The 26,568-nt window shown below is 44.3% G+C and overlaps 1 protein-coding gene across 1 annotated transcript; it reads right to left on the reverse strand.

Moving 5' to 3' along the window:
- Positions 1–636: 636 nt before the first annotated feature.
- Positions 637–26,568, reverse strand: LOC129346054 (keratin, type II cytoskeletal cochleal-like). The gene is made up of 9 exons (XM_055003315.1): positions 26,038–26,568; positions 24,313–24,521; positions 14,970–15,030; positions 11,889–11,984; positions 8,653–8,817; positions 7,136–7,261; positions 4,628–4,848; positions 4,190–4,224; positions 637–3,060 (listed from the first exon to the last, which is right to left on the reverse strand). Exons 1-9 carry the CDS (start codon positions 26,446–26,448, stop codon positions 2,894–2,896), a joined length of 1,491 nt encoding a protein of 496 aa, XP_054859290.1. The 5' UTR covers positions 26,449–26,568; the 3' UTR covers positions 637–2,893.

The raw sequence follows: 26,568 nt of genomic DNA on the forward strand, positions 1-26,568 counted from the left end.
CTATTTTATGGTTTGTTGACTTCGAATTCGGAACTCACAAGTTGGAAGCCGCTGATGAATTCATAGGGTTGCCATAACTCAGAATCAGCTTGACAGCACACAACACACCCATGCCGTGGAAAGCTTCCGCTATCCATTTTTTGCAGCGCAATCGAAACCAAGCAACCCCCTTCCAAATCCCAGCATTAAGAGGATGTCGCTGTTTAGGATTGCCTTGTTAAAGCGACAGGAGGTTTTTCATCCTCCAAATCTGTTTGGAGGAATGCCCGCCAGAAGCCGCAATCCTGGATGTTGTTATGGTAGAGTTGCCAATCTCCAGACTAAAGACAACACTTCCCCTGAAGAAAATGGCCGTTTTGGAGGATGGACTCTGTTGCACCATATCCTGCGGAGGCCCCGCCTCTCCTCAAACCCTGCCCTTCTCGGGCTCCACCCACAGAATCTCCAAATTTCCAGAGCTGCAGATGGCCACCCTATCACTTAAATTCTATACAAGTCAGTGGGATTTATGCTGCAAAAGAGTTGCACAGGAGTGGTGCAGCAGGAAGCAGTTAGTAAGTATGACCCTTTTGGGGGTGTTTCCCCCTTCTTTGGTGAACGGTGTTCCAAAGGCTGATGAATCACAGTACACTGCAGTGGGCACCACAGGCAAGCTTTATTAAAAGACATTTAATGGTCACTCGCATCTCAAAGATCCAAGGACCTACATTCATTACGATATGACAAGGCAGAAGCGCATGCTGCTGCAATGTGGACCATGTGACATCATCAGGTAAACTCATTCATACTGATTCTACGCAGGCTGGGAGATCTTTCAATGGGCTTACTCAGGCCCAAGCTACACATGACGAATGACACTTGAACGGCAAGTGTATTTCTCCCTGTTCACTTGCCCTCCACTCAATCCACTTGCCGTTCAAGTGTAATTCGTCATGTGTAGCTTGGCCCTCAGTCTGGAAGAGACTGTAGGGCTGTCTACAAAATCCTCCTTGGCTGAATTTCCACCTGGATTTGATGGTGGTTGTATGTTACTAGAACTGTTTGTCAGAACCAAACTCATGCTACTTAAATCTAAGGGGGGTTCCCCCCCCTGGAGTTTTGTTTCCAAAATGGAACCTCAAAAATATTTTTTTTAAAAAAAATTAACCAAAGCAGTTGCTTTAGAAAGGTTTGGTCGTATTGCTTTTTTTTTTCTGTTGGAGAGAAAAACTATGTAAAAATAACCCTTAACATAGAATCAAATTCCTTTCAAGTTAACACCTTTGTGATGGGGGAGGGGGGAACCCCAGCCATACAGATTTTATATTTTTGCTCTATATAAAAACGCATCCGCTCTCTTAACACAGCAATGAAAACATGATAAACCTTGTCAAAAATTGTAGGTTTTGTGTGGGAAAATATGCTTAATTTTTTTTAAAATAAAACTTGTATACAGTACTACAGCAGCACTCTCAAGTAGCCAAGCACGAACAAACAGCCCTTCAAAATGAACAGCTTTTTAGTCATAAAACACATTTTTCCTTTTCTTTTTTTAAGAGGCCTATTTATTTTCTTGTCGCTGCGTTTCCCATTCTTGTAGAATGAAGGGGGGGAATGAGAACTGGGGAAAACATTTTAAAAATATAAAATAAAAAAATACTGTGGGCATAAAATTGTTGGTTTTGAAGGGAATTGTTTTCATTATCCTTAGGCCGCACAGCAATTGCAGATAGAATAGAAGTACTAAACAATATTTGGCAGAAAAGTGGTTAAATTTTTATGAAGGAGTGCTGCTTTGATGTGTATTTTACCATAGTGTGCTGGAATGTTGGGGCATTGTTTTGCAAAAGCAACAAATATAAAATATTTTCATTGCAAGGAAACTAATGGTTTGTATATTCATGATATGCCAAAAAGCGTATTTTCCTGCACAAAATCTGTTCTCAATATTGCAAAATTCTTCTCCCTTGACAGAAAACAGGAGACTGGTATGGAACCCCAGGTGTCACCATGGAATAACAAGAGAGGAGGGAAATAAAGAAATCAGTCCTTCTCTAGAGAAGGCCCTGCTCAGAACATCAGTGTCTGACCAATTAATGTTGTTGTTAATCTTATTTTTGTGACTGGAAGGTAGAATAGATGGGGGGGAGGATATTGCAAAATAGAATATAATTTTGCAAAACAAAGGGGGGAAAAGAGGTTGGATCTGGAAGAAAACTGCTGTTGATGCGAAGGACAGTGTTTTCCACCCATTTCCCTACTACTACTATTACTGCTACTACTGCAAACCTCCAACTCCCCCTTCATTCTGTTCATGGGGGTCCCGTCCTCCAAGCTCAGCTTTTCGGGGGCCATTTAGGGCTGCAGCAGTGGAGGGAGGCGAAGAAATCATTCTCTGCTGACAGAAATCCCTTCCATCAGTGGAACTTTTCTACCGGATCCAAGCCAATAGTTCTAATTTTGTGTTTGGGACTTTCACATTTCATTTCCCTTCAGGGAAAAGTGGCGGGAAAAACCAATTTCGGAACTAAAACAACTCACGTGAAACTAATCTTTGTAGGTTTGTATTCCACTTTTAGGGGTTCGGGCCTGCTGTGCATGAAATCAACAGCACAGCTGTCTGAGGGCCAAGCTACACATGACGAATGACACTTGAACGGCAAGTGGATTGAGTGGAGGGCAAGTGAACAGGGAGAAATACACTTGCCGTTCAAGTGTCATTCGTCATGTGTAGCTTGGCCCTCAGCTGGAGAACTATGTGTCTGCAGAATATATGACTAGATGAATTTTACAGCCAGTGGCTTTGGGGAGACCATGAATAGATTTTTTTCCCTTTCTTTGTTGTGGGGAAAGGGGAAGGGAGTGGAGATGCCGTTTCTTCTGCTCAGGCAGTGATGACCATGGTTTTCAGAGCTTAGTTTCTGATGCTCCGCCTAGTTGTGCTGGTCGTCATACTGTACGTTTTTGTGCTGCCGGAACCACCACCAGGAGAAAAGCTGAGGCCTCCGCTGCCCATTCCACTTCCCAAGCTGAGCCCTCCTCCATAGCCATAACCACCACCAGCGCTGGAGTTGACCACAGCTGTAGCACAAAAGAAAAGGCACCGTTATCTGTGACGTTGTCTGTGTTGGGTATTGTTTATGAGAAAAGCAAATTTCTAGGAAAAGCAAGACATTGCTTCTTCAAAAAAATAATAATAATCAGGGGCTGTGCTGAAATGGATTAATCCTTGATCAAGAGGAACAAAAAGGCATTCCTTGCGGAAAACATTCACCTAAACATTGCCCTCTCCTGTTCTCGTCATTAATTGTCTTCACTTGCTGTCATTCAAAAGTAGCTGGATATCGATCTTCGTGCGACCATTCTGTAGTGGTCTCTAATATATGTAGTGGTATATAAATCAAACGTAGTAGTAGTAGTAGTAGTAGTTGGCTCCAATCTAAACTGTAATACCCACTCATTAGGCAATTTTGCCACCATCTCCCAATCATAAAAGCCTTTGGGCCAGGATACATGTTCAGGAGGGAATGCTCCATGGGCAGAAATCCTTCCATCTGCAGAAACACTCTAGCGTATCTAAGAGTCAAACTACAAGTGACGTCTTACACAGGTTGGACACTAGTCGGCTTCCCTCAAGTTTTGATGGGAAATGTAGGCACCCTGGTTTTACAGCTTGGCTCTCCATTACAGCTGCAAGACCAGGACGCCTACATTTCCCATCAAAACTTGAGGGAAGCCGACTAGTGTCCAACCTGTGTAAGACGTCACTTGTAGTTTGGCTCTAAGCCTTGTGCTGCAACATATACTTCCAAATCTCAGGCCACCATCTGGAGAAGAGAATGGCCCCTAAGAAGGCAGAACCTGGCTTTCCCTACTCCTATATTTGTGAAGATATATATAAAATGGTGATGTATGAATTATCAGATTATATATCTCACCACGCATTGGATTGAATCCTACATCTTGCTTCCTCTAAGTTATGCTGCACTGTCGTCCACTGTATAGGCAGTTCTTTGCTATGGTACATGTTCCTCCAGAATTAGACATTTGTACTCATGCAAGACAATAACTTTAGGTGAACAGAAAGTGCACAACCCAAGGGCGTGTGTGTTCTGTGCCGTGAAAGGCAGCCTTTGTCAGCTTTGAATGTATTGTGAGCCTATAGTTGTAACTGAAAGGGGAGAATTCAATAAATAATAAGCCAACTCACAGATGTTCACAGAACCAACTCCGTCTCCAGACAGCCTGCCAAGAAAAATGGGAAAGAGTGTTAGTTTTCATTTCTCTGACAGCACCCAGAGGTTTTTGGCTCTAGGTAACAGAGAATGTTACATAAAAGAAATTATTCTCAATATGAAATATTCAGAGGAGACAGCGGCGTGTCTGCAGTGGGGCTGCAGTCATGTCCCTAGAAGCTCTATAAAAGTCTACACATGCCCACCAGTAAGGGCATTGTGTCTCTTCCCCTTCAACAGTGCTCGGAGGTAGAGATGGGATGTTCTCTTCTCCCCATCCCACAAGCTGTGGTTGGTGGAGCCACAAGGCTAAACTCTAACATACCTCCAGAAATGTTATTTTCCTGCTTATGTCGATTGAGGATGGTGTACAATGGCTAAGCACGGAGTGTATGTTGATTCCAGGTACTCACCGGCTCTCCTCTCCTTCCAGCAGCTTCCTGTAGGTGGCGATCTCAATATCCAGGGCCAGCTTGACATTCATCAGCTCCTGGTACTCTCTCAGCTGGTGGGCCATGTCTTGCTTGGCTTTGTTGAGGGCAGCTTCCAGCTCCTCCAGCTTCGCCTTGGCATCTTTGACAGCCATTTCCCCACGTTCCTCTGCCTCAGTAATGGCTGCTTCCAGCTTGGCACGCTAGAGACACAAAGCACAGGATTGTTCAAACTAGACTTCTTTCGACCCCTGAAGAGAATCCCTGCACCTAGAAAAAGAGCATGTCAAGGAGAAGTCCACTGTGCTCACTGCAGAGAATTTTTATATAAATACAGGAAACATTTGATTATGTGATGTCCCTCTCATAGTGCGAAATGGTGCAGTCCACAAAAGGCTTTCACCATAAACCTGAAGAAGTATCAGAAGAAGTGAGCTGTGGCTCATGAAAGCTCATAACCTATCACAAATGTTAGTCTTACAGGTGCTACTGCACTCTTGCTCTTTTCTACTGATATCTGAAGAAGTGAGCTGTGGCTCACGAAAGCTCATACCCTACTACAAATTTTGTTACTCTTACAGGTGCTACTGGACTCTTGCTCTTTTCTGCTGCTACAGACAGACTAACATGGCTACCCATCTTGATCTGTCACCATACATGGAATGTTTTGGAGTAGAGCTCCAGTGAGAAGCGGAAGTTACAAACATTACATGATGGTGCAACCTGCACTCCTTCTTTAGTCCAAGAGTTGACAGGGAGCTGTACCTCTTTTTTAAAAAACAGCTCAGCAGAACATGTATGTTGCTAGCTCCTACAATCATGTCTACTGCCTTGAGTTCCTTAAAGGAAACGTGGGACAAAATTAGATAGGCAAATTTTAGGGAAAGAAAACTCCCACCATCCATCTTAAGGGAGGGGCTGTAGGCTCAGTGGAAGAGCCTCTGCTTTACATGCAGAAGGTCCCAGGTTTAATGCCCAGCATCTCCAGTTAAAAGGATAATTTATTATTGGGTGATGTGAACGACCTCTGCCTGAGACCCCAAGGAGCCACGGCCAGTCAGAAGAGACCATAAGAACTTAAGTCGAGCCTGCTGGATCAAACCAGTGTTTCATCTATTCCAGCAGCATGTTTCACACAGCAGCCAACCAGTTGCCCCAGAGGGCCAAACAAACAAAGAGGCACAGAGGCTGAGGCCTTCCCCTGATGCTACCTCTTAGCACCAGCATTCAGAGTTTTACCACCTCTGTATATGGAGGCTGCCTTCAGACACCATGGCTGGTAACCATTGATGGACTTTTCTTCCATGAAGACCTTGACAGACCAATAATCTGAGAGCTAAACTACAAGAGACAAATTCCACGAGGACGTGCATGTAAAGGGAGTTGCAGTGTTAGCCAGGAAGCTGAGTTTTAAAAGATAGATTGGAAGGCTTTGTCAATTTCCCCTCTCTACAGAGCCACAAAAATGGCTCCTCAGAGGGGTTGTTTATTTCCTCTTGGTCTCCTAGAAGGGGAGGTGAAACTGACAGAGCCTTTGGGAGGTGATTAAAAAACTCTCCTAGGAGCAATCTTGGCTGGCTCTGTAGAGACGAGAAATTGACACGGCATTCTGATCTGTCTTTTAAAACTCAGTTTCCCAGCTGGCATTGCAACTCCCTTCACGTGCACGTCCTCGTGGAATTTGTCTCTTGTAATTTAGCTCTGACTCAGTACAAGACAACTTGCTGTATTTGTGTGTTCAGTCTCTCCTTTGTGTTCTGCCATGTTGCACATACTTAGTGCATATGGGACTAAAGTAACCAGCCATTTGCCATAGATGTCGATGCTCAGCCTATGTTCCCGGTGCTCCTATCATCCATGTGTTATCAGCACTATGCTCTCCTATAGTGCAATGCAAATATGTGCAATGCAAATCCTATAGAGGAAGGGCGTATTGCTGAACATCTATTGCAAAGCTCCCATTCATTATTCAGAGGCGAGTTTCCCTGGATCACACTATTTGCTTAAGGATGTTTGCTGTAGCCACCCTGCCCTAAAGCCAAACAAACACTATGGGGAGTGATTCACAATAGCGTATCTCTCTTTGCCTTTGTTCAAGCTCCAGTTATTCATCATGAAATATCCAGTCCTTGAGGGCACCATCAACAGCACTGGTTCCTGCACAGCTTCAACCAGCAAATTGTAAGAGCTTGCCAGAATACAGAACATTCTGGTGGGAATCTTGACTGAGTCTGCAGTTCATCCAATACTGGGGCAGAATGGCCAATGGATGGAACTCACAAGCCGGAATACACATGGCTCCATGAAGCTGCTTTATACTGAGTTGGGCCATTGGACTAGCAGGGTCAGGACTGTCCTCTATATCTTGTAGGGTCTCAGGCAAAGGTCTTTCAGACCACCTACTACCTGATTCTTTCATCTGGAGATGCCCCAGACTGAACTTGGGGCCCTCTGCAAGCAAACTTCCAGGAACCATTTCTTTCTCCTCACCTGATTTTTCATGCTATCAATCTCAGCCTGCAACCTCTGGATGGCACGGTTAGTTTCAGCAATTTCAGCTTTGGAGCTACGCAGGTCGTCTCCGTGCTTCCCAGCGCTGGCTTGCAGGGCCTCAAACTGAAATGAACACAACACAAAGAAAAGAAAAGACAGTGATGAAGATGTGTATGGGAAGGGTGTGGCAAGACATCCTCCTTCAGGACCATAGGGCTCCTGTTGCTGGAAACACAGTCCACCATGGCCAGGGGTGTCTTGCAAGCTACAGACACCTTGCAACCAAGATCTCAAAGTGTTTTACTTTTCCCCAGAGGAGTGAATGGCAGCCGTACAATTGCAGAAGAGAAAGTAAGGGATGGACTTGGAGGTGGGGCATCATTTGGGATAGGAGATCCTAAAGTCTAGCAAGAATTCAGAAAGTATCTGATGGAACTGAACTTGCAATGCGTAGAACAAGAGCTCTATGTCAACCTGCTGTATTATGAGTTGCTTCTTTTCTTTGTGTCTGCTCTCTCCCTGCTGGCTTCTGCCACAAAACCTAAATCCAAAAAGCTATCAGTGACCTCAGGCTGAAGTGTCCAGCTGTCTGAGAGCCAAGCTACAAGTGATGCCTGACACAGGTTGGACACTTGTCAGCTTCCCTCAAGTTTTGATGGGAAATGTAGGCATCCTGGTTTTACAGCTTGGCTCTCCATTACAGCTGCAAGACCAGGATGCCTACATTTCCCATCAAAACTTGAGGGAAGCTGACAAGTGTCCAACCTGTGTCAGGCATCACTTGTAGCTTAGCTCTCATTCTTTCCCTGGGAAAAGTTTCCAGAATGGAATAGGGTGTGTTTGTGGACAAGAGGGGAAGAGATGAGTGATGTAAGGATTTGTGTACATCATTGTTTGTGGAACGGCGTAATGAATATTATTATTATTTATTCAACTTCTATCCTACCCTCCCCGCAAGCGGGCGCAGGGCAGGTTACATCAAACATTAGATACAATTTAAAACCGCAATACCAAACATATAATTATAAAATTTAACTAATTTCACTCCCCAAGATGGTGGTCCTAATCTTTTACACTCCCCCACCTATAAGACAGAGGAGGAAAGAGAGGGGAGAGGGGAAGGAGGGGGCAATATTCTGCTCAGTTATACTCATATGGGGAATACAGAGAAGGTATGTGGGATAGCATGTAATCGTTCATCTGTTATTGTGCTTGTATGTGCAAAGTTTCCTAAAACACTCTGACCAGTATGCACCGACTAAGAATGCAATATGGAAAAGAAGGAAGGGATAGAAACAAAAGTACATATCCTGCTTAGGTTGGTGGTGATTCCTGCAATCTAAAGAGACTTTCTCCAGCTTAAGTGGCTCCTCCATTGGAGGAAGAGCTGTTCTTCTTGACCCTTCTTAGGCTGGAGAAAGCCTTCAGTTTTGCTCAGTGGAGAGGTAGCATCCATGCCATTATCTCGTAGCTCGTGGCTCACATCTGGATCCGCCTCCTGTACTGTTGCCCACCTTGCTTTGGTACCAGGATTCTGCCTCAAGCCTGCTCTTGTTGGCGATTTCCTCATACTGAGCTTTGACCTCAGCAATGATGCTGTCCAAGTCCAAGTTTCGGTTGTTGTCCATTTGAAGGACCACAGAAGTGTCAGAGATTTGTGTCTGTAGCTCACGCAGCTCCTGAAAAGGAAAGAGAGAGTGTGCATTGGCTGTTTCCTACCCTTCTTAGCATCTTCCCTTTTTTTTTTAGCTTAGGGACACGAGGACACAACAGTTTGGAGGTGATGTGACAAGTACAGGAGAAGGGCCAGTTCAAGGGAATGTTTTTCTCCTCAAGCAAGGAACACGATGGCCTTCTCCCATACCACTGCCATTCCCATACCACTCTCACACCACTGCCAGGAGCCATCACCCCCTGCTCTGCCAGTAACCTGGAACAAACCAACCCCCTGTGGCGAATTGGTACCCAAGCTAATCCTTCTGCCTCTGTCATTTGACAGGCTTTGTTGAAAAACTGGCCCTGTATGATAAGACTCTTCACCAGCTCTTGCAATGTGGCCAATACTGAGATCATCATACCACAAGAAAATCTATGTGAACACACTAAGCATGCTGCCTTTGATCCAGAGGAGTTAGCCGTGATAGTCTGTAGTAGCAGAGAACTGTGGTTCTCGAAAGCTTATGCTACAGTAAAGTTGGTTAGTCTTTAAGGTGCTAACTGGACTCTTTTTACTATCTTGTTGCCTTTGTAAGCTCCCTTTGACTCCCATCTATGGAACCCAAGAATCCCACGAGACGGGAACCGGATTTGCTAAGCAAGAGTTTAGGGTCTGCCTTACAAAACCTCACTCAGCTGAGAACATGTTTGCCCTATTTATAGTGCCAAAGCCAAGCTTGGCAAACGGCTGCAGCTATGAATCAGCGCAACAAAAATGTAATTAAATGTAATCTGAATTCTGTATCTTGAATATTTCTAGCTTTTGTCAATAGCAATCATCAGCTGCATTCATTTACTGCACACGCTTCAGCTAAGTGATAAAATATTCCAGATAGAGAATACTGATCACATTAAAAAATCAATGCAATCTCATGAAGCCTTCAGCATCGGTAAACTCCCATTGACTCCCATCTATAGAATTCAAGAATCAACACTTTGGTTGTAATCAGACTTGAGCGTCACGTGAAAAAAACTGACTATAAATGGGACTAATGAAATACGCAGTATTTGAGGCAGTATATAAAGAAACAAGATTTTTTTTTTTTAAAAAAAACTGTATCCAGGAAAGATTCCTCAATTCAAATGCTGGTTCTTATAAAAGTTATCATCAGTATCCATATGTCTTCTCCCATGCCCCTCATGTTAATTATGCAGTGGTTCCCTGGATGGAATTAATTATTGTTTTTAAGTATACCAGATGAATGTCACATTGAAACTACCCCACAATAAAGGTCTGCTTTTTGCTATGTAAACTAAGAGCCAGTTTGGTGTAGTGGTTAAGAGCTGCAGGACTCTAATCTGGAGAACCAGGTTTGATTCCTCACTCCTCTGCTCGAAGCCAGCTGGGTGACCGTGGGTCAGTCACAGCTTCTCGGTGCTCTCTCAGCCCCACTCACCTCACAGGGTGTTTTGTTGTGGGGATAATAATAACATACTTTGTAAACCGCTCTGAATGGGCATTAAGTTGTCCTGAAGGGTGGTATATAAATCAAATGTTGTTGTTGTTGTTATCATTATTATTATCATCATTATTATTATTAAACCAGAAAAGACTGCTGAAAAAATTAGCAAGTAAATATATACATTTATAAAAAGCATCTTAATTCATCAAGCCACCACGGCTGCAGAGAAAGAGAGCATATAAATATTTTACTAAATAAATCTCAAGTTTTGGGGTAATTCTTACATTTGGTAATGGCGGAGAAATGTCCTTAAATGACCTGTGCAGACATCATGCCTGACTGTGGTCTATTTTCCTTAACCCAGGCTAAATGTTATATCTGAATATGTAAACCATTGTTAAGCACCAACCACAAATGGGGATCTAGAGCCATGGTTAGAACCCACTAAACTGTATGGACACTTGAGATCTTTTCGACCAGGTTTAAACCAACAACCCAGGGTTAGCATTAACCAGGGTTAAGTGTTATGTTTTCTTTTGGCCAAAGGAAAAGAAGCTTTTTGAAGTGTAAAGGGAAGTGAGAGCTGTCAAATAAAAGGCAATATGGTTTCCTGGAGGGAAGTGACACTGAGGAGAGAAGTCTGAATTCCTTTTCCCAGAGGGGGATCCTGATCTCTGCAGGGGAGCAACAAGCCATTTATCTTGTATTCAATTGGTGTAACCTGTCTGGGAAACTGAGGGGGAAATACAAATTCTCAGACAGTCAAGTCTCTTATCTCTGTATGCTTATCTTCCTTGTTTGTTTCCCCATATATTTTTTCTTAATGAATAGCTTTTATCACTGTTAGCCCTTCCCAGAACCGCTCCTTGGCTCTTTCCCACCCTGCTCCACTTTGGTTCTGCTCTGACTCTCTTCCCACCTCCCTTCCCACGCTTTATATTGTTTCAGAAAGTGTATTAAGAAAATCCTCCCCCCGCCCCTGCCCCAGCTCGCTGTTGCTACAGGTTGGCTCCCATGATATCTTTGCAAGATGGGCCCATAAGAGAAACATGCTGGTTTTGCATTTATAAGTATTTCTGCTGTTTTACCAAGTAAATGTATCTCGATTTTCAATAGAATGATACGATACAGGGGTGTGGGGAGGGTCGGTAGTTGTGAATTTCCTGCATTGTGCAGTGGGTTGGACTGGATGACCCTAGAGGTCCCTTCCAACTCCATGCTTATTCTGTGAACCTAGGCAGATCATGAGAGGGAGGGCAGGAAGGGTTACATCAGTGCTTAGTTCTCATGGCCTCTTCTTACATGCCCAGGATAAGGCTTGGAGTCTGGTAGCAATTTTCTCCAAACCAGTTTGGCTAAGGATCCCGATGGAGTTTTGCCATCTTCTGGGCATGGAGCAGGGGTCACTGTGTGTGAGAGGAGGTGGGAAGTATTTGGGAATTTCCTGTATTTTCAGGGGGTTGGACTAGATGACCCTAAAGATCCCTTCCAACCCTGTGATTCTATGATCTCGATATTCACATGGCTTTTATAAGGAGGAGATAAGATCTCCAATCAGTTTTTTTAAAAAATTGGTACCTCGCTTACTCCCTTACTCTAAGGAGCAGAGATGGCCCTGAGATGTTACTTACTGTTTCATAGAGAGTCCTCAGGAAGTTTATTTCATCAGTCAGCGCATCCACCTTGCCCTCCAGTTCCACTCTGTTCATGTAGGAAGCATCAACATCCTGGAAACGTGAAAAGAGGACAGGGTGAGATTTTAATGAGGAACAGAAGAGAAGAAACATTGCCACCCTGTGCAAATGGTGACGACAATTCCCATCTCTGCGATCCCAGTGTTATAGTGCAATCCCAAACAGCTTTACTCAGAAGTCAGTCCCATTTTATTCAGTGGGGTTTACTTCCAAGAAAGTGTTCTTTGGACTGCAGCCCTGATCCATTTTACTCGTTTTACTTATTTACTAGACCTCGCCTGGTGTACTTTATTTCCCTGTTGTCCTTTTTATCCTTTGTTAAAGTGCAATCCTAAATCATACTTTTTCTAAGCCTGTTGATTTAAACCATCTTAGGGCCAAGCTACACATGACGAATGACACTTGAACGGCAAGTGGATTGAGTGGAGGGCAAGTGGACAGGGAGAAATACACTTGCCATTCAAGTGTCATTCGTCATGTGTAGCTTGGCCCTTAGAATGCAATCTTAATCAGAGTTACTCCAGTGTAAGACCATTGAAATCGTCTCTGGTTGGGATTGCAGTGTGGGTCTTCAAAAGGAGCCACTGAACTCTTGTTTTATTTCACTACTATGGAAACAATTTCCCCAAAATTAAATTGTTCTTCCCTTCTGCTCTTTACAGAGAAGAAATTGTTGTTGTTGTTGTTGTTACTATTTATATCCCACCCTCCCCGCAAGCGGGCTCAGGGTGGGTCACAACAGAAGATAAAATATACAAAGATAAAATCACAATAAATTAACACAGCTTTCTAATAAAATACCTGCTCACCATATAAAAACCATATAGCATCTGACGGAAGTGGAGGTGCAGCTTAACCATGCGTGGTCACTCATATATGGGGGGTAGATGGTCAATACGCCCTACAGACAGGTCACTGTCTACAGATGGTCAATACCCCCTACAAACAGGTCACTTCCTACACAAAAGGTCAAGCAATAAACATGACAACATTCAGAAGCCATTGGGGAACTTTGCAGTCTACCAGGACACAAAGCCACCATTTTCCAGCAAAAGAGCTTCAAAGGGAATTAAATTGCTAAATTAGAATGTATCAGGAAGTTTGACACCATCCTATTGAGGACGTGGGAAGGTTCCTCAGTTGTTACTGGCATTATCTAGCTTAGCTAATTAAAATTGCATTATCATTAATTGTTGCTATTGTGAATGATCTCTGTACTTCTCTTGATGTCATTTGAATTTTACACAGTTACGTAATTACCTGTACTTCCTACATTTCCTGACCCTTTAGCTTCTGCTGTCTACAACTCTTTCTTCTTCCTAAGCGTGTGAGTTTGTGCAAGCCTAGTAAGGACTAAGGAGCCATTGCTTGCATCAGTCAAAGTCCACATGAGCTTATGCCGGAATAAAATTATGTAGGCCTCTAAAATACCACAAGACTCCTGTTTCTTTTGCTGCAACAGACAAACGTGGCTACTCCACTGGAATTGTTCCCAGCAATGTCACTGGCGGCTTTGACCTTGGACAAATGAACTTTTCTTGTCTATGCATCTTTGGCCCTTCTCCTTTACTGTCCTGTCTGTTTAGTTTGTAAACAAGGAAAGAGAGACGATCTTTATGCATCATGGAAACACTGCTTTGGTGCCCAACCCAAAGATCAAGGAAGTATGCTATTCAGCATGGCTAACTGCACCTGAGGATGCCCAACCATATTTTAGAAGATACATCTGTTATGTATTGGCCCTAGCTTGAATAAAAGTTATGCTTCCCTGACTCTGGTTCTCATTGGAGGTTTCAGTTGGCAAGCAGCCAATGGCCCGCTCTTAATAAAGGCCAATCACATTCTTGTAATATGTTATATTGTACATAGTTCATGCAAATGATGGTATCCTGGAATGTTCATTATTATTGGTTGATGGTTAAGCCAGGGGCGGGGTTTGTATGTATATATTGAGGGGTTCTCTTCTGCTGAATGTCTGTCTGTTCTGGTTGGCAGTAAAGCATGTTGTTGAGCTTAAATCACTCTGAAATATTTACAATCTTCTAGGGGAAGTCTTTGCAAAGACATCTTCTGATCTCCCTATTTCCTCTCCATTAAAAAAAAATGTTTCTAATATTTTCTAAATATTTTATTTATCACACAAATACGACACATGGCAGGAAAACTTCAGACAGCACAGATCATGTATCCCAATAAAAAAAAAAATTACCTGCTCATAATTTTATTTATTTATTGAAAATGTTTATTAGCTGCCTTTCCTCCAAAGGTGGTCAAGGCAGCTTACAATGTAAAATATCAAAAAGCAGCAGTTAAAGACAGAATTAAAACACATGAAAATACATTAAAATGCTGTCCTAAATAAAACAATGGGCGAATCCACACACCCTCGGCGTTGCACTAAATGTTTGCTAAACACCCAGAAGTATAGCGTCTTTCTAGTCTGATTTCTCGCTGGAAGGATGCTATACTTCCGGGTGTTTAGCGAACATTTAGCGCACTGCCAGGATGCTCTGAGGGCATGTGGATTCGCCCAGGGGACAGGCATGCATCTGGCACCAAAAAGGTCCTCTCCTGTGTACCCACCCAACTGGGCTTCTTTGGCTGGAGCTCCAACCAAACAAAGAATAGGCTAGAACCAGTCCTGAGCATCTGGTTTTCTATGAACAGGGAGTTCTTTTATGCAGATGGCCATTGAATCATACAGTCCCTGAGCTGCTATCTGAAATGGTACAGCTTAGGAACACCTTCAGCATCTCATTTGCTGTTTGGATGGATCATGCCTCATACACCAAATCCTGCATGTGAGCTCTTACAACTACCATAGGTTATTAGTTATCAGAACTATCATCTCCAGAATGAAATGTAATAGCAAAATTCTACTTGTGTTGGCCTTCATCCATATAAATGCGGCATTCCTGCGCTCAATCTTGTATGGCAATAGATGCAACTAGACTGCCAACCAAAACGATTTTGGTGATAGTGTGTGACGTTCCTTAGAAAATGGTTAGTGCTTCTCACCTTCTTGAGTATCACAAATTCATTCTCTGCACTTGTGCGCCTGTTGATTTCATCTTCATATCTGTTGGAAGGGAATAAAATGGTTTGTTTAGATTTACTTGTCAGGTGCTTATGAAATCACAGCGCAACCTCCCCTTCCTTCAACCGAAAAATATGTTCCCAAGGAAATCAACAGGTTTATGGCAGTTTAAAGCTATAATCCTATGCACATATTTAGCTGGGAAGAAGTCCCATTCAATACAAGGGGACTTGCTTCTGAGTAAAAATACACAGTATTGTGGTGGAAGACTGCTGTTTTACCTTTTAAAACCATCCAGTTCCTCCACACTTCCCTCCATTTGTAGAAAAATAAATGAGACATTGGACCCTTTTATAAGGAATCATAACACTAGATGCTCAGGACTTAGAAACCAATCATTCAGCTACAGCCGCCTATCTTAAACCCTTAATAAATGAGCTAGTTACTGACGTCTTCCACCATATCAAGGTGGAATATACTATTTCTAGTTGTGATCTGGTTATGGCCATTTGGCTCAATGCAAAGTCCATTAAACATCGTCTGTGTTGTAACATGGTAGGCATTTGTGATGGTGTGTTTGTGATACATAAGGCTAAGCCAGTTTGGTGTAGTGGTTAAGAACGGCAGGACTCTAACCTGGAGAACCAGATTAGAACTGGTTTTGATTCCCCACTCCTCTGCTTGAAGCCAGCTAGGGGACCTTGGGTCAGTTACAGCTCTCTCAGCCCCATCCCCCTCACAGGGTGATTGTCATGAGGATAATAATAGCACACTTTATAATCTGCTCTGAGTGTGGCATTAAGTTGTTCTGGAGGGTGGTATATAAATTGAATGTTGTTGTTGTTAAGCTGCTTTGGGTCTCTTTGGAAACAATGGATGGATGGATGGATGGATGGATGGATGGATGGATGGATGGATGGATGGATGGATGGATGGATGGATGGATGGATGGATGGATGGATGGATGGATGACAGAACAATCTAAGCATTCAAACATTTCCCATGAATGAGCTACATAGTTCTTAAGACAGATCTATAAAGTAGTCTAGTATTAATCCACACATATTAATGATGAGGAAATCGCCAAGTATTGATTATTGTCTCGTCCTGCCCCCACCACATGGAGGCATTATTTTAAAAATCAGAAGGTTCCATCTGAACTATTTGAACTCAGCAGGAAGAAGTAGTTAAAGTGGTTCCGTTTTTGTGACCCTTAGATGAACACTTTATGAATGGCCAGCACCACTTCCCACCATGTTTTCATACCACATGGGGTTCCACGGATACTGCCAACACCTGTGCTTTTTCATTTTCAGGAGCAATGTTTGCCCAATCTCACTAGCAGAAAAGCATATGGAATATGAACATGGAAGCTAAACAAGTAGTCCAAATTTTGGAACAGATAGGCCATCCAGTGTAAAACAAAAAAAGATACACAGTAGGTCAGCACCATTTGAAGCAGCAATTACTGAAGAGTGATAGCCATGTGGGGAAACCCGAATACCTCAGCTACCCAAAACCTTCACTGAAAAAAAAACAGATATAAAATGGATGATAATAACCAGTTAGGGAATCACTGTGCTTAGAAGAACCTGAGGCTGGCTGCAGCTGCACATAACTTGGTTCATCAAGGGACCCCCATTTGAATCTTGCCATCTCTTATTTAAAAGAATCTCAGGGAACAGAAGTTGAGAAAGCTTTTTCTTGGCCCAAGACTGTGAATAGCTGCTGCCACAGAGGGCCAAGCTACACATGACGAATGACACTTGAACGGCAAGTGTATTTCTCCCTGTTCACTTGCCCTCCACTCAATCCACTTGCCGTTCAAGTGTCATTCGTCATGTGTAGCTTGGCCCTCAGAATAATATAATGCTGAGCGAGATGGACCAACGATCTCACTCGGAATCAATCAGCTCATTGTGGATGTAAAGCTATAGGAGAACTAAGAATGTGCTCCTGCTGAGGAGAAATGGGAAGAAATAATTGCCCTCTTGACAACAGATCAAGGTTCAGACAGGGGCCACAACCAGAAAGCCCTTAGGACTGGATTTAGGGTTATCAAGCTTTGGGGGGGGGGTGTTAAAGTTCTCCTGGAATTACAAATGATCTCCAGACTGGAGACATCAGTTCCCCTGGACACAACCTGAGAGAGAGCCTCCTTGGCCATGACCTCAAAACTATGGAACTCTCTCCTCAGGCATATTCATCTGTCCCCTTCCGTCACTGACTTCCCCAGTGGATGAAGACTTTTTTTTCATCCCTCATTCCCTCAATGAGCCCTTGTTCTTGCCTTTGGTATAATTACTGTTTTATGTGTTTTTAAATATCTGTTAACAACAACAACAACATTTGATTTATATACTGCCCTTCAGGACAACATAATTCTCACTCAGAGGAGTTTACAAAGTGTGTTATTATTATCCTCACAACAATCACCTTGTGAGGTGGGTGAGGCTGAGAGAGCTCTGAAAGAACGGTGACAGACCCAAGGTCATCCAGCTGTCTTTAAGCGGAGTGGAGAATCAAACCTGGTTCTCCATATTAGAGTCCTGCCGCTCTTAACCACTACACCAAACTGTTTTGGTTTGAATTGTTTTAGGATATGTTTTCATAATGTTCTAACAGTTAGCTGTCTTGGGTCCTCCTGATTAGGCAGAAAGGTGGTATACATAGCTTAGGCAGACAGACTCTACATCCACAATGAGCTCCTTCCCCTCCCCAAAATCTACCCTCCCAAATTTACAGGAATTCCCCAAACCAAACATGGCAACCCTGACAGGAATGGATCTCAGTTTAAGTATTAACCAATGTACTGAAAATCAAAAAGGAGGGGAGAAATCCTCCTTGCTCTTTGCTTGCCTCCCTCCCGAGCCTCTTTTTCTGGGCTGCGCCCACTTTCGGAATTCTGACTCAGCCTGCCCGATCCCTTGAACAAGAGTTCAAAGGGCAGGAGTGAAAGATAAGGCAGCCGAGTGCAAGACCTGCTCTGCAGTATTTCCAGCTCTTGGATTTTGCCCTAATTACAGCCATTCTTTCTTTCTTTGATTTTTTTACAGCCCACCATCTCTTAGGTTCAATGCAGCCAACAAAGCAGCATCAAGTTACAAACACATGAAAACAAGAGAATGATCCATCAACAATAAAAATGATACACAGCACAAAAACACACCCAGATCAGCCAAAAATGCCCCCCCCCGCACTTTGAAATAAAACTGCTACACACAATTTCCTGAATGCAGAAAGTGAGGGCATCCTCTACACCCACTCTTGTGTGTGTGTGTTATGTGCCTTCAAGTTGCCTCTGACCTATAGCAACTCTATGAAGGAAAGACCTCCCAAACCTCCTCTCATTAACAGACTTGCTTAGATCCTGCAAACCAGAGGATGCGGCTTCTTTGATTGAGTCCAGCCATCTTAACCCACTCTGTTAAGACATGCCAAAGGCCACAAAGAGTCCACAACCTATTTCCCAATGGACAGTCCTGAGAATACTACCAAGAGAAGGGCAAAATTCGAGTCCAGTAGCACCTTAAGATCAACAAGATGTCCAGGATATAAATTTTCAAGATTAAAATGTCCATCAGACTATATGGCAAGGGGAGCTTTGACTCTCGAAAGCTCACACCCTGGAAATCTTGTTGGACTTTAAGGTGCTACTGGACTCAAGTCTTGTTCTCGTACCACAGACCAAAACTGCTACCTATCTGAAACAAGGAGGAGGTTGTCTAACAAGCGTAATTGGCACATGAGGGTATTCTAGGAGATGCTGTTTGCTCAGTCAGAAGTCTAGGGTCGCCGGCCAGCAGCTGGCACCCAACAGGAAGCCAGAGGAATAGGAACATGGAGGTGCCATCACTTTGATGGTGTGATGTCACTTCCAGGTGAACCCTGAAGTGACATCATTGCATAGGCATGACACCAGTGAATCCTACAGCCTCATGCCAACACAAAGATGTCACTTCCAGGTTCACCCTGGAAGTGACATCATGCCATCAAAGCGACAGTGGTTTTTGCCTCATTTCCCCATCACCACCCTACTGAGCAGTGGCACTCGCTGTAACGGGAGACCTGGCAGTCCTAACAAGGTCCCTCGGCTGTGTACTGGGAAGCAGAAATGGCACTGCAGCAGTACACACAAGCCCTGCAACAGGCCATGCATTCATTATCACTTCCAATGGGCATTCGTTAGCCATTGCTTCCTCCTGCAAAGTGGCAACAAGCTGATGCCAATTATCATTGCCAATGGATATGAGCCGAGGGGCCTCTGAGGAACTGGTAGTTACCTGAGGCTTCGGCCTGCTTCTACCTGGCCACTAGTGGCCTTCCAGTGCAATGGTCTGTCAGGAAATTTCCTAAGTTAAATGGCCAGCTCACCCATGCCATGAATTGAGCCCTGAAACAAATAGCTAATCAGTGCAGTTGACGCAGAACTAGAGTTATATGTTCAGAGCGGCTGACTCCAAACAGTTACAACCAGAGGTCATTTCGTAGAAAAAGAGCTGGAGGAACTCATTAGCATAACTCATTAGCACAACTCATTAGCATATGCCACGCCCCTTGACGTCACCAGAAAAGTGTCATTAGCATAACTGATTTGCATATGCCACACACGCTGACATCACCTATTCTGGCTGTTTTGGACCCAATTCTGGCCATTGAGGGCCAAAATTGGGCCCAAAATGACAAAAGTGGGCTGAAAATGGCTGAAAAGGTGCCCAGAATGGTCAGGATTGGACCGCTGCTGAACAGGAGAGTGATCCACCACCTGTCAGAGGCCCAATCCAGGCCGTTTCGGCCCCAATCCAGGCTGAAACGGGCCCAAAATGGCCAAGAGTCAGGTGGGCAGGGCCACCTGACATGTGACCTCTTTGGGGAACTGCTGGAACGGCGTTCCTGCGCGTTCCCCCTCGAAATGAGCCCTGGTAACAACTCCCAATCGATCTTTGATGTTAGTACTTTGGCTTCTATCGTACTCTGGATGGAATTCTGGTGAATGAGGGCCAAGCTACACATGACAAATGACACTTGAACGGCAAGTGGATTGAGTGGAGGGCAAGTGAACAGTGCCATTCAAGTGTCATTCGTCATGTGTAGCTTGGCCCTAAGTCATTATGGGCTGAATAGCTGAGAGTATCTTGCCTTTCCATAGCTGATGATGAAAGCCAAAAGCTATTGCCTTGATTTGCATAACTGTACATTGATGATGGGAGAAACATGACCGAGGTTCAAATTAGTTTCTTAAGGAAAATCTACAGCTCTCTTATCAGCTTTATATAGCATTAACTTATAACTGTCTCTTCGAACAAATCCTGGGGATTGCAGCTGGCTGGCAGTGCCAACAATCTTCTCAACCAGAGATGCATAATCACCCCCTGAACTACAATTCCTAAACTTCTTCCAGGAAAGAGAAGAGTGTAGTGGTTAGAGCACTGGACTAAGCTCTGGGAGACCCTAAGTCTAATCTCATCTGTCATGAAGCTGGATGCTGTTGAGCCAAGAACACTCTCTCAGCCTAACCTACCCCACAGGATTGTTGTGAGGGAAACCAATGTAGACTGCCAAGCTGTGAGAAAACCAGCAGGATAATAAACCATACTAAATAAACGTTTGAAAACCAGCTTAAATCTGCAATATGGATTTGTCCAGGATGTCAGGAAAATGAACTTTTGAGCATGACATATGACTTTTAAAAGGGAAATTTAATGTATTAATGTGGCAGCCCTACCCGCCTCGACCTCTTCCCTCTTCCTCCTCCCCCACCCCAGCTAGGTTCTGTTGGCTACACTTGCAGAAGAGAAGCATTACTGGCTGTTGACTTTTCTCCTCTGGGGAGGCCACACCTTCGGGGCTTATCAGTATTGTTTGCTTTCTGTTCCTGTCTGCACCGGCTTGCCAACTCATATATATTTTTTAAACGCTTAAGGGTGTGGCTGGGTGAGGGGAACTGGTCCCCGTTAGAGTTTCCCAAGGAAAACAGAGGGCCCTTTTGTATAAGATCAACCGCCAACCTTTGCTCCCCTTGTTTCCATGGAACTCTTTTTAACAGGAGCAGGTGTGCTCCTTTGTGACTGTCGATAGATACGCCTTCACTTTTTTCTCTCTCTTAGCAATCCTTTGCCAAGAAAAGACGGGGGGGGGATAACCTTTTACATGTTAGCACTTCATTCTTTGACTTGATTGCACAACAGAGTAGTTTTCAATGGCAGGCAAACGTGCACACATAACTTGGCATGCATAACAGGGTGAATGGGCATACGAGAAACGCCCGATGGATGAAATGTGACTTAGTGCCCCTTTCGTTCACTCCATGTAAAATAGCCCCAGGCCTGTAGAATTGTGTGGTGGACTAGGCTGAGTTCCAAACTTGTCCTAGGACAGTGATTCCCAGTGTGGTATCGGGGAGGTGCTGTGGTGCCCATTGATATATCCAAAGCAGAATACAAATTGTGGCTTTCCCCCACCCCACTGAAGCAAGCATGTTGGAGGCATTTCTATCTTCAGAGAGCATCCATTTGGAAATAGCTGCCTCTGTTACAGCGGGCTGATTGGCCTGCAATCCCTCAACATTTTATCTTATGACTGGCCCAGACCCCGTGGCAGCCTTTTTGTGGTGGAACCCACTCAGGGCCAAACTACAAGTGACGAATGACACTTGAACAGCAAGTGTATTCCTCTCTGTTCCCTTGCCCTCCACTTGCTCTCCACTCGATCCACTTGCTGTTCAAGTGTCATTTGTCACATGTAGCTTGGCCCTAAGTATTCTCGAAAGCCACCACAAAGTTGCAGACTCCGGTCCTAAGAACACCTGAATTCATACCCCTGAGAAGCTTATCAAGCGACCCTGGGCCAGTCACTTTCTTCCAGTATAACTAGAGTTGCCAGCTCCTTATTGGAAAATTCCTGGAGATTTGGGCGTGGAGCCTGGAAAGGGTGGGGTTTGGGGAGGGGAGGGACTTCATCTAGCTATAATGCCATAAAGTCCATCTTCCAAGGTAGCCATTTTCTCCAGGGGAACTGATCTCTGTCACCTGGAGATCAGTTGTAATTCCGGGAGATCGCCAGCCACCACCTGAAGGCTGACAACCTTAAGTATAACTTATGTTACCAGCTTATAAAGAGGAAGGGAAGTGTTCCTCTACAGCCCTAGAGGAAGGGTGGCATGCAACTGTAATCACTAGGTCAGATGTATCCAGGTCACACTGTAACAAAGAGAACATATACATGGCTGATAGGTACTTGGGCTGATCAGAGATCCAGAAGGCTCATGCAATCGAATCAATACATGTTGCTAAGAATCACTACACAAACAACACCCTCTCAATCCCGCTCTGTAGACCACATCAGAAAGAAACCACTCAATAGTCTTTTAATTATTTTTAGAAGCATGCTAGAATAGAGACAATCAACCTTTCGGCATTAAGTCTGTTAACACCTCTACTTTTTGTGGATAGTATGGAATTCTTGGCCAGTGAAGCTTTTTTAAAAAACCCTGTGCACAGCCTGCTAAAACTCTCTCTTCTACATTTGCAGGTTATAGAGAAGGGGTTTGTCCAGTATCTTTTCACATGGATTGAATTGTTTGCATGGGCTCAAACATGCAGCTCCCACCCCAGCAGTCAGAAGTAGCATTGGGCCAAAAGGACTATGCTACATATCAGTATATCTGAGTCAGCTAAAGTCTAGAGTGTCATATCTTAGGATGTGCACAGCCAAAAATGGTGCACAGTTGCTGCAAGTCAGTCCTATTTGCTATTTCTAAATGTTTAGAACTTCCTCTCTACTAGCCTGAATTTGACAGTATTCAGTGTTTCACTGTTAGCAGTTGCACATTCCTGAACCAAAATAAAACCTTCCTCTTTGCTAGGCTACAATCCCTTCCTGGAACAATTAAACATTGCAGTCACATTCGCTGATATTTATTAAAGTGCCTCCTCATTTGATGACACAATCAATTTTTCACATTGCATCATGCTACAACCACTCCCAAGTAAGTTCAGCTGCAAAACTACTGAATAGAAGAATCCTAGCCCTGGCCTGGCTAGCCCAGGAGAGCCTGACCTCATCAGATCTCAGAAGCTAAGCAGGGTCAGCCTTGGTTAGTAATTGGATGGGAGACCTCCAACAAAGACCAAGGTTGCAGAGGCAGGCAACTACCTCTGTTAGTCTCTTGCCATGAAAACCCCACCAGGAGTCGCCATAAGTCAACTCTGACTTGAGGGCCAGATTTTATTTCATCTTTGTCTTACACCCCACCCCACACTGACCAGTTTCAGAAGATCTCCAGACCAGCTATTGTTCTTTCCATTAAAAGAACAAAACTGCAACATATTCTTCCATTTGAATAACTCATTACTTTGGGGACACTTTGTGAGCCCATCCCATTTCCCCCTCTTTACACAATTCCCAATGCGTACCAAATGCATTGCTAAAATCCACTAGACCTGGGGCCAGTTTTCACAAAACTTTTCACAATCCCTGCCCATCCTTACTCGCGAGTGCTTGTGGACAAAAAGGTAAAACATGAAGCAGTCAGTCATGGATATTGCTGTCAGCAACTCCTGTCAGGACAGAGTCCCATGGTGCAGAGTGGTAAACTGCAGTACTCCAGCCCAAGCTCTGCTCACAACCTGAGTTCAATCCCAGCAGAAGCCAGGTTCAGGTAGCCGGCTCAAGGTTGATTCAGCCTTCCATCCTTCTGAGGTCAGTAAAATGAGTACCCAGTTTCCTGGGGGTAAAGTGTACATGACTGGGGAAGGCAATGGCAAGCCACACCGGAACAAAAAGTCTGGCAAGAAAATGTTGTGACGCGACGTCCCCCCCATGGGTTAGTAATGACTCGGTGCTTGCACAGTGGACTACCTTTACCTTTTTAAGTTAGAGCATAGATGGTTGGATCCATCCACTGTGCACAAAGCACTTTGGACAATGGAAGTGCTCAATAAATGCTAATTCATACGGGCAATAGGACCCACTGAAACCAATGGGACTTACTCCCTATGCATCAGGAAAGGGCACAATTCTGCTGTCCTGTGCAAAGATAATAATAATATTTGGTTTATATATCGCCCTTCAGGACAACTTAACACCCACTCAGAGCGGTTTACAGAGTATGTCATTATTATCCCCACAACAATCACCCTGTAAGGTGGAGCTGAGAGAGCTCCCAGGAGCTGCAACTGACCCCAGGTCACCCAGCGGGCTTCAAGCGGAGGAGTGGGGAATCAAACCCGGCTCTCCAGATTAGAGTCCCGCGCTCTTAACCAGTACACCAAACTGGCTCTCTCCCTCTCCCGAGCTCTGCAAAAACCGTTAGAAAGACATTACTTGTTCTTGAAATCCTCTACAAGATCCTGCATGTTTTTCAGCTCTCCCTCCAGGCGTCCCTTGTCATTCATCAGGGTGTCGAGCTGCCTCCGCAGGTTGCTGATGTAGGCTTCAAAGAGGGAGGGGACGTTGCTCCGGGTGGTCTTCTGATCTTGCATGAGGCTCCATTTGGTCTCCAGCATCTTGTTTTGCTGCTCCAGGAATCGGACCTGGGGAGGGGAAGGAAGCCCGTGGGCAAATTTTCAAGCACCTGTCATGCTTCCAACCCATCCTTAAACACCATGAAAACCTGAGAAAATTAAGAGCTGGAGCCAGAACTTGATACGGTGAAAGATGTAAAAGCATCTGGGGGATTATAGCTCGGGGTTATGGAGGGAGATTCACTCAAGGCTCGCAGAGTAAGGGGAAGGGAGTTCAAGATACAGCATCCTGGATGAAACTGGGCTCAGACACAGCATTTAATAACCCGCTGTCAATCATCCATTGACTTCACCATCAAATGCAAATCCAGGTCAAGAAGTGAAGAACTGAAGCCTGGGTTCAGGTACCTATTTTGCAAACACAAACCCTTTAGATCCTAGATATTTGCTGGCATTTCATTTGAGCTCTGCCCTAAGGGTCCATTAAATTATATTTGACTGCATTTTTCTTTAGCAACAACTCCAAGCAGGAGAGGACAGTTAATTTCAGGGCTGACCCAGGGGGTGATGTGGGGGGGGGGTATTTATTCTGTGGATCCCATGTCTAAACTAACACTAAAACAACAGATTAGGTGGGTTAGGAATGTGGATATCAAAATGCATGCCATTTGACAAGTTGCACATTGAACCAATATTTGCAGATAGGTCAGTTTGTAACTACTGAAACCCCGACTCCTTCAGTTTCTCTTGAGTAAGCAATAACAAATTACACCATAACAGAGTAAGCTTTAATTGCAACATGTGGCAGGTTAAGAGAGGAGTGAGGAATCCTGAGTTCAAATTCCCAGTTCATTGAGTGATCTTGGGCCAGCCAGCCTCTCTGAGTCCAACTTTCCAGGCTTATTTTGAGCATAAAATGGAGGAAGGGAGAATTACGTGTGAGATCCCAGAGGAAGGACAGGATAAAAAGCAGACAGATACTTGGAAGCATTTAAGAAACCCAAGATGCTGGTTCAGGGGCTGTGCAAGTACAGTTATTTAAAAGCAGGCCAGTTTTGACTTACAACGTGCCTAAAAACTAGGATAGAAACTGACAACCACAGTGGTCTTCTTGGTTTCTGAAGTGGGTTCAGAAGCTTCAGAAGGGATAGATTCACTGAAATGTGGATCCCCCTTCCCAGACTAGAAGGTGTGATGCTGACAAAACTTCCATTAATCAAGCAATGAATAGGGAAGCCAATACTGACCAGATCACATTGGCCAATACATTCTGAGGGCCAAGCTACACATGACGAATGACACTTGAACAGCAAGTGTATTTCTCCCTGTTCACTTGCCCTCCACTCAATCCACTTGCCGTTCAAGTGTCATTCGTCATGTATAGCTTGGTCCTCAGCCTACGGTGGGGTTTGAGAGACTAAAGGACAGATTCCATCGCCAACAAAGCATATCACAAAGGCCCAAGTGATTGATTGTTTTCAACAGTGCAGTCCCTGGCTATGTCGTTACAACTTACTGAGGCCCTCAAAGAAACTCCTGTTAACTTTTTAGTGATGTTAGACAAATACCTGGGTAAGTATCTTACCTTGTCGATGAATGATGCAAACTTGTTGTTGAGGGTCTTGATCTGCTCCTTCTCCTCTTTGCGTACCTTCTGTATGGTTGGGTCAATTTCCAGGTTGAGGGGGGACAAGAGGCTCTGGTTGATGGTGACCTCTTGAATCCCTGGAGATGGAAGCCCACCACCGAAACCTCCTCCATAACCACCCCCCAGGCGAGCATTTGAGGAGAAGCCACCATAGAAGCTTCCTCCACCACCAGTGGAAATCTTCTTGCTGGATCCAAGACTGTAGAGGCTGGAACTGCCAAAGCCACCGGGTTTCCTAAAGCTGGAGCCCCCTCCAACGCCACGAGAGGAAGAAACAGAGCTGACTCGGACCTGGCTAAAACCCCCTGGGGCAGCTGCTGAGCGGGTGCTATAACTGAACTGTGCCATGGTTATCCAAGCAGGGTTTTTTTGAAGATATGGACGGGAGGGAGGGAAAATATCAAACAAGGTCTGGTGGAGTGAAAGAGAGAGAGTCCCTCTGAACCTGCAAAGCCTGCACTTCCTCCC

This window comes from Eublepharis macularius, chromosome 19, assembly GCF_028583425.1.
Source record: "Eublepharis macularius isolate TG4126 chromosome 19, MPM_Emac_v1.0, whole genome shotgun sequence".
Classification (NCBI taxonomy): domain Eukaryota; kingdom Metazoa; phylum Chordata; class Lepidosauria; order Squamata; family Eublepharidae; genus Eublepharis; species Eublepharis macularius.

What these genes read in the sequence shown, in the direction of transcription:
- LOC129346054 (XM_055003315.1), bottom strand. Translation starts at nt 26,448, where the DNA reads ATGGCACAGTTCAGTTATAGCACCCGCTCAGCAGCTGCCCCAGGGGGT. An exon ending in TTGCATCATTCATCGACAAG is followed by an intron (nt 24,522 to 26,037) that starts GTAAGATACTTA and finishes TCCCCTCCCCAG; the next exon opens with GTCCGATTCCTGGAGCAGCA. An exon ending in TGAGGACTCTCTATGAAACA is followed by an intron (nt 8,818 to 11,888) that starts GTAAGTAACATC and finishes TTTCCTTTTCAG; the next exon opens with GAGCTGCGTGAGCTACAGAC.